Source organism: Primulina huaijiensis, chromosome 2 (genome assembly GCF_012295235.1).
Source record: "Primulina huaijiensis isolate GDHJ02 chromosome 2, ASM1229523v2, whole genome shotgun sequence".
NCBI classification, from domain to species: Eukaryota; Viridiplantae; Streptophyta; class Magnoliopsida; order Lamiales; family Gesneriaceae; genus Primulina; species Primulina huaijiensis.
The window spans coordinates 651,097-660,056 of NC_133307.1; the positions used below are offsets into that span (position 1 = coordinate 651,097).

The 8,960-nt window shown below is 32.0% G+C and overlaps 1 protein-coding gene across 1 annotated transcript; it reads right to left on the reverse strand.

Moving 5' to 3' along the window:
* On the reverse strand, window positions 1-2,771 carry LOC140962820 (FCS-Like Zinc finger 8-like). Its single transcript, XM_073421846.1, has 4 exons — window positions 2,285-2,771; window positions 1,838-2,181; window positions 904-1,734; window positions 1-425 (listed from the first exon to the last, which is right to left on the reverse strand). Exons 3-4 carry the CDS (start codon window positions 1,692-1,694, stop codon window positions 317-319), a joined length of 900 nt encoding a protein of 299 aa, XP_073277947.1. The 5' UTR covers window positions 1,695-1,734; window positions 1,838-2,181; window positions 2,285-2,771; the 3' UTR covers window positions 1-316.
* Window positions 2,772-8,960: the final 6,189 nt, after the last annotated feature.

Here is an 8,960-nt window from a genome sequence, read left to right on the forward strand (position 1 = left end):
TTAAGGGCACTTTAATCGTCATTAGTTCTACTTAATCATGCGATTGTGATCAATTATTGTAGTTGCAAAACATCATCCTTAATTCAAACAAAAACAAAACCCGAAAATCTTGGATTTCAGGTCCATTTACAAGACTGTTTGATGAACACTGAAAACATACCCAAACCAACCAACGTTATTCTACAATCTCGACTCGATTCATCTGCAGATGGCTCGTGCATTTCTACATTCGGATCAAGTCTCGATCAAACTAACAACACAACATCTAAAAATCGATGAAAATCGCATTAGTTTATTGGATCCTAAGAAAGTGGAGTCATGAAGTACCATAAACATAGTTGGACTCCCTAATCTCCAACCCTCCTTCCTCCTCCAACATCATCTCCTTGTCGCGGCAATCGCTGCTGCAAAATGCTTTCTCACCCCTGAAAATCGAAGGACGTATCAGGGATAGAAAAGAAAGGCATAGTGAGGGAAATTGCCCTCCTCAACATCGACCGAAATTCTTTGTGATTTCGATGATGAACTTATATTCGAAAATCCAAAGTTCGATCCCTATGATTTTCGACTTTTGTTTGCACGACACACATGAAGTTCTTAACTTTGATCGTCCACTTAGATCAAAATGTTTGTACCATCATGATTGTCCATGCTACTTACAACAAGAATATAATCGCCAACATATATGAATGGAATCGATAAAAATGTACCAACATGAGATAATTCTATTGATCTTTGAAGCTTGAGATGAGATTGGCAAAAACGATTAGCAACTACACAATGCCAAGATATACATGATTCATGAATGAAATTCAACTAAAAAATAGAATCGAATTAGTCGAAATAAATGATAAGTGTGTCAAACTTGATACAAACGGTAAAAATAACATAATGTGAGCTAACCTGTACATGTAAATATCTTTCCCTTGCCCAAGATTCCTCTTGCAATTGTAGCAAAAACTGAGGAAACTCTCCGAGGGATAACTCATTGATTGATTCGAAGAAAACCCGATCTTTTTTCTCGAATCAGAAAACTTGACAACTCCACTAGAACTCTCAACAATGCAATCATCAAATATATGTGTTGTTTTCGGATTCGGACCATAAGATATCACACATGTGTAGTCCTCTGAAAGCTCCATCTCACTAGCAGATAGGCTACTAAAAGCGCCCGAATTCGAAGAACTGAAAGGGGACTTCTTAATGGGAGACGGGGAAAACCTTGGTGAAAATGAACCTATATGAGAATTCCGAGTCTTGATCCCGAAATCTCCCGGAGATTTTGGTGAATCAGCAGGGGAGAGAACAGGGGGAAGCAGTGGAGGGACTTGGATCTTCAACTGGGAACCGATGAGAACCATTCGGCTATCGACTTTCGACACATTCGGGTCAGATTTCTCGTCAATCAGAACATCAATAAGGCCAAGACCAACCTTTCCTGAATCCAATTTCTCCCAAAGATTCTTACTTTCCGGTTTGGGAGTTTTGGGAGTGTTTGGTTCAGACCAGAATGGGTTTTTTAGAGCTAAAAATGGCTTGCTGTCAAGAATTGAAGTTGGACTACTCATTAAGGATTCAGTTTCAGCGGATCCCTTCGACACAAAATCAGTGAACAGCTTGGGTGAACTGAATATCGAGGAAATCCGATGTCTATAATTGTTCTTAGGAGATTGCAAAGGTTCATAATCCGCCATAGCAGCTTGTTCTTAAATAGTCGCCAAGATTCTTAATGATCTGTACATATATGCACAGAGAATATAAACCAAAAGATCTTGATTTTCACTCTAAAATGTAGATGAAAAAACGAAACGCAGAGAGGGATAAGGAGAATCCACACCTGAGATTGTTCCGAAGTCTATGGAAAACCTGCCGGCCAATTTTCGCAGCAAAAACAAAGGCAAAAACGCCAAGAAAAAACACTGTTTTGGGTACAAAAATCACGGGTTCAAGTTCAACACAATCGAAACTCAAAATTTAGAACTCCTTCCCATAATCAAACTACAAAAGACTCAACTTTTCCCAAAACCCATCAATTATAACCCCCCAAATCAACTCCACAGAGCTGTCTCAGAACAAATTCAGAAAGCCAAGAAAGGGAAAAGGAAAGGGAAATTTTCAGTACTTTACCAGAGTTTTTCGCAATTGTTCTCTAATTACCCTGAGCAAGAATCCCTTTACCCTCTGAAAATCAACAAACAAACCCACCCCAAAAGTCATCACCAGTACCAGGCTTTAATACATACAAACAAAAAAGATTTCACAAAGCGTTTATTTTTTTACTAACCTTTTTTTAAAAAAAAATCTGCTTTTTTTGTTCACTTCCTCCTCTCTTTCTTTGTTTGTTTCCTACCCACTATTATTATCTCAGCTAAAATGGTCTTTTTTCCTCATAAAGATTCAATGTTACATTTAGAAAAGACAAGACCCATTCCACCAAAAATACCCGAAAGGGAGAAGAAAAGCTGAAATAAATTTCATAAAAAATAGAATAGCAATTCAAGGAAATCACTCACCCCCTTTTGCAAGTGGATGTCCTTTTTCCTTCATCCACCAAAAAATCTGTTCTTTTTATTTTTTTTAAAATATTCCCTTTTTCTACACTTGGTCTCTGTAAATTTTATTTCTTGCCACGGGAAAAAGAAAAAAGTGAAGATTTCCCAACGTGCCCTGTGCATGAAAATCAGTGGTTTTAAAGAATCCACATCTCTTTACTCCACAAGTGTCAGTTTCTGTGCAGGAAAGAGAAACTACTCAGCACTCTCTCTCTCTCTCTCTCTCTCTCTCCGGTTCCCCNATTTTCCGCTACATATTTCTATCTCACACACACATTTCTCACACTAAGTGTGGGAATATAAGCAACCAAACCCACAAACAAGTGGCAGCAACGTAGGCTAGGCTAGGCTAGGCTGACTACACAGCTTTGACTCTCCTACACAGTCACACAAATAATGCTTACATTTTTCTTTTTCCTGAAAAATATAATTGATACCAACAATCTCTAAATTCCATTCCTTCGAGATCGAGTGGAGGTTCTGGAATAGATTTGATCGAATTTTGTTTTAAATTTGAATTTGATCATTTTTAGTTCGGATTCGAATCCGTGCCATCTGGTTTATGCATATCCAGTATTATTTCAATTTAAGTTCGAATACTCGAGTTATGAGTATTTATTATGTGAGTGAGTCTAATCATGTTCATATATGAAAAAAATTGTATCATCATGAATCAAATTTTGTGAGATCAATCAATCTCATCTATCACTTAAACAAAAATATAATTTTTTTATGAATCAAATCGAGTTGAGAATTTATCTCACAAAATTGACTCATGCAAATATCTTACAATAATTTTTATGTTACCTTATATCAATACTATCAAAATATAGAAAAGAGTATGAATGGTTTGATTGTGAGTGGTATAATACCATTTAGAATATAAAGTAAAAAATTATAATAATTTAGGTATATCATTTCAAATAAGTCTTTAAATATTAATCCACTCTTTTTATAATTAGAGAAATTGATTAAATAACTTCGGTAACTCTTTTTTGAAAAAATGATTTTCTCAAGTGTATTTGAAATATATTCGAGGAAGTCATTTTCTTAAAAAAAAAGAGCTGATAAATGTTAAAAAATAAAATACCATTTTATAATTTTTAAATCTTTCTACTTAAAATTAGCAGTGAACCTCTTCTCCTATTGCACTTATCAATGAATAAATTTTATTTATTTCCCTTGCAAATAAATAAATAAAATTAATTTTTTAAAAAGCTCATTTATTTAATTACACAAAGGAGTTGGTAAATGAATGGGGCCCACAAAATTACCCCAAATTAGGGTTCACGGACTGCCCAGTTACATCATTATCAGTAGGCTCCTCGATTGACGTAGAATCCTAGGCCTATTTTCTGTGGGCCCCATAAACTCTTATTTTAACTGGAGTCGTGTTTTCACGTGACCCTCCAACTTTTAAATATTGTATATTTACCCCAAAAATATACGTTTCTATAATTTCTCACCCTGAAATGATTATTAATTAATTTCCAAATAATCAATTTTTTAAGAAATTCATGGCAAGCGAGACAGCATTTTATTATTAAGGAACAAAAATTATATTCCGGAGGATATTCCATATCCTTTTTGGCTTTTAAATGAAAGAATAATAGTGGAAAAATGAGTTAGCAGAAAGAAATATTTATTAAAAAATTGAAAAAGAGACATGTATTCTTTTATATTAATTAATAATCAATGTGTTCAAATAAGAAAATACGAGAGTTAATTAATTGAACAGGTAATTGAGGATGTAGTAGGAATTGCGATTATTGGACAAATATTTACCATTCATATATTTTGGAATAAACAACAATTCAAGCGATATATTCCATATTAACATACACGGAAAAATTTGTGAGTCGGACTTATGAGTCAATTTTGTGAGACATATTTTCTATTTAGATCACTCATGAAAAATTATTAGTTTTTATGTTAAAAATACTACTTACTATTGTAAATTTGGGTAAAGTTGACACGTCTCACAGATAAAAATCTGTATCATCGATTAACAAGAAACCTACTAACTTAATTGTTGTGTTTCCATATTTACTTAACAACTTGCAACTCATTAAAATTTGATGTATTATATTGTCCTAATGGTATTCATAAAATCAAGTATCTCGAGTTATATTGAAATATTATAGATGATAGTAAAAATATATTTTGTATAATTTATAAGAACATCGAATAAATAAATTGTAGTCTTTTGGTTAATTTTTCAAATATATTAAAAAATTACCCTTTTAAAATAAATTATATCACGAAATCCATAATTCTTCCTTGAATAATAGTGGAGTATTATTTAAATGTGATATTGCACATTCCTAAAGCCCTTTTCCGATGATGATGATGATGATGATGATAATAATAATAATAATAATGCACGTACCTAAATAAGGGTTTGTTTGGTTCAAGTCACGTACTTGAAATCCATCCGCTTTGACAATCATTATCTCGCTTTTGGAGACCAATCGTAATGGCAAATTATTCTTAGAATTTTTATTTTATGAAGTATTTGTCTAAACAAAATACTATATGATTCCATTGTCTAAAAATTTAATGTTCGATTTAATTTAAAGGAGTTTGATTGAAACTAAACTTGTATTTTACGTAATTAAAAGATCAAACACTTATCATCTTATCAAAAGACATAACTCGTGTAAACAATATAACTCAAAAATTTTATATTGTACTACATATTATATATCATGTGTCGACTCTCTATTGATAAGAATAATTATATCACGTCAACAATAAGTTTTCTCATTATCTTTTTAGTTCCGTTGTTCTAAAATTGTTCTACCTTTCATAAATCATATTTTGAGAAGAAAAAAAAAAGATTTCAATCTATTTTCGTTATTTTAGACTTTTAGTACAAAATTTTCAATTAAAATAATGTTACCATCTAGAACATTAAATTTAAAATGATTTTAAAAGTTTAATAAAAAATCAAAGACGCTCAAGTATGCGTGGGCCGGGACCATGTACAAGTAATGATGATTTGTTTTTGTCAAACATCATAATCATCGTGTTAAGTATAATTAATTGAGATCATTAAAGCTTAGTTTGGAAGTTTGAAGGGAAAAGAAGAGAAGAATAGAGAAAATAGGGAATGATAAAAAGGAGAAAAATGAAAATAGAATATGTATTTATCTCAATTTCTTTTTTTACCTCTTTTTAAAAATCTCCCAAACTACACATTTTTACACTATTTCTTCTAAATCCTTTCTTTTCCTAACCTTTTAAGCGTTTGAAACTACTTAAATTTTTAGGATTTAATTAAAGTTGTCAAAATGAGTAAGATACGTTTTATAAGTCCGTCCCACCTCACCAAATAGGGGGTTGAGGTTGTCAATTTCCTAACCCATCAAAATGATGGGTCAGCCTGCCAAATGATGAGTTGTGGCGGGTTGCAGGTCAATCGGTCTGCTCCACTGACCGGTTTTGACAATTCTAATTTTTAATTTATTACAATTTTTTTTAAAAAAATCTTTCGAATATAGTTTCAATTTAATGAGAAAATATAGTGATAAAGGTATAAGTATGAGTATAAGCGAGTCAAGCTACTTGTGAGCAGCTCGGTCAAAACTTTATTCGAGTTTGATTTGACCCTTCACTCGAGTCGAGTTCGAGTAGCTCGACCCTTGACTCGAGTTGAGTTCGAGTTTTATTGTTTTTAACTTGATTAGTTTGCGAGCTACTCGAATATTTATATGTTATTTTTTTAATTTAAGGATATTTTTGTCTGTACAAATACAAAATTTAAACACTAAATTATACTACAAACATTATCGAGCTTTTTGACAGCGAACTCACATAACTCGATATTTTCAAGAGTAGAGTTCGAGCTTGAAAAATGAATAATCAAATGAGTTCGAATTGAGATTTCAAAATTTAAATCGAGTCAAGCTCGAGTAATGTGATCCTCGATATTAACTCGATTAGTTTGAACCTAAGTATAAGTATGACTGTTTTATTGTATTTCGGATCTTTTGAATCTATGAATTGAGCATATATTTGGACATATAATTATATATTGAGGATTATTTGAGCATATATTTGGAAAGATAATTTCATATTGAAGGATTATCTGAGCATATATTTGGACAGATAAACTTTTTATAAAATTAAATAAAAATTCTTAGAGATTAATTTATCTGTATTTATATTTGAACTTCTAATAAAATATTTAATAAATTGATTTAAATATCTAAACTAAATTCCTCACATCCTTTAAAATCATTTTTTAACAAAAAAATAATAACAGATATATGTAGAAATATTCTTATTTTTCAGGAATAAATATGTATAAGAATTATATACTAAACAAATTATGAATTTCATGGCTAACTGATATCAGTCTCGTATATGTTCTCTATTCTAAGGGGTGAGACCATGAATCAAGAAGTAGGTTTGTTCAAAATATATATTTCTACAATTAGTTAACAAAGTTCTAGTACTTCGAAAATACAGATTTCAGAAATCATATTTTAAACACATAATACATATATGATGGTCGATTTTAAAGCGTATATCTCGAGTTGAAACAAAAAACCATCTTATTTGATTGTTCTTGAATAAGAAAAATATGTAAAAAGATTGACTCGAAAATGGTTAGTAGTTTGCTTGAGTTTGAACAATGCTTGGACAGAACTATAACTCGATATTATGGCAGTACTTTTATTCGAAAATGTTGCAGAATATCGTCTCCTTTGGAAGCTGGTGAATCTCGAAAATTTATGAAGTGTTTGATGTCGTGTTGTATGACTTTTGTCTTGTTTAAGATATCTATTTATAGGTATCAAAGAGTAAGCTGAAATGTCATCTATTCACGGTCATTTATTTCATTGGAATGCCATTATATTGCTATTATGAGGGTTTTTATAAGTCCATTATATTCAGATGAATATGTTTCTTGGAATTCTTGTGCTTATTGTGCCATCATTTTTAAGTCTTCACATATCTAATATTGTTTATTTTACATCGCTACTTTCTTATGTAGTTCATGTGACGAGAATAAAACAAATGTTACACATATTAAAGATACCTCAAAGATGGAAACTCCGCCAATGACTTGGCAACAGGTAGCATGAATGAACTAATCCATACCTAAATGTGAGACATAAAATGTAAGGCCCGAGATGTTATCAAGTTTATGAGACCCCGAAAAGAAAATATTATTGATGACAATTTTGTAATTAAGTGGAAAAATAATTGATTTAAATTTGATGGCAATTTCGTAATTATTGGGGGCCTAATTGTAAATAGTGAAAAGTTGAGGGACTAAAGTGCAAATATGAAAAATTGAGTGGACACATGTCTTCACCTTGCAACTTAAATGTTAATCTTCATTTCCAATTTCACATTCCCGAGAGAAAATCGAGAAGCTCCATGAATTAATCCTCAACGTTTTCTTACACCATAGAAATTTTATTGTATGACATCCTGTTATCAGAATTTGAATCCGAACGCAGTTCTGTAATCCTTTCGATGCGAGCTACAGCAGGACGTAAGTTTTATTGAGTTCTGTTATCATTTGAAATTATGATATTGGAGAAATTATTATTTGATCATTATTATGTGTTCTGGGAATACTACACATCGTAGAATCGAAGTCAGATCGAAGAACAGATTGATTATGGAATTGTTATGAATTTCTGATTATATGTACTTGAAACCGGACAGATTTAGATTATTGATTGATTACAGATTGTATCGGATATGTGTTATAATTTGTAATTGATATTTGTTGATATGGTATTTACGGGGATATTGAGATTGTACCGTTATGCCGTTGATTTTGAATTAAATTCAGATTGATCAGATTCAGTATTGAATTGAGAATGGACGGTTGATATTATTATTCTCGATATGTCCTTTCAGATTTACAGAGACAATCTTTAGTTCAGAACTTCCGTTTCTTCAGACCGAAACTATAAACGAAAGGTATAAGTCAATGTGGTATTGGGAGATCGACACAAGTATGATATACTTGTGTTTCCCTAAATCACATACTATTTGTTATTATTTGCTTTGATTTGATTTGATATGCTTGTTCTATTAATGTATAGAGAGCATGTGTTAGACGAATATTAGACGAGTGATCTTGTGACAGAAGTACCTGATAGTGGCGGGATCGCCACGGGCACATTGCACGATGTCACAAGATAGTGTATTGGCGATAGTGCCACAGTCTGTGACGGATATGTCAAGACACTGGATGTTTGGTTATATCGACGTGGATAGAATCGGAGTTTCTTCTATTACTGTTGGTCGATATAGGAATACCAACGTCTGGAAACCGGGATCCCTAGACTAGGATTGAGTCTAGTCTGAGTCGTGGAGTCACGAGTATGATTGATAGTTTGATATTAATTATGTTTCAGATTTTGATATATATCTGATATC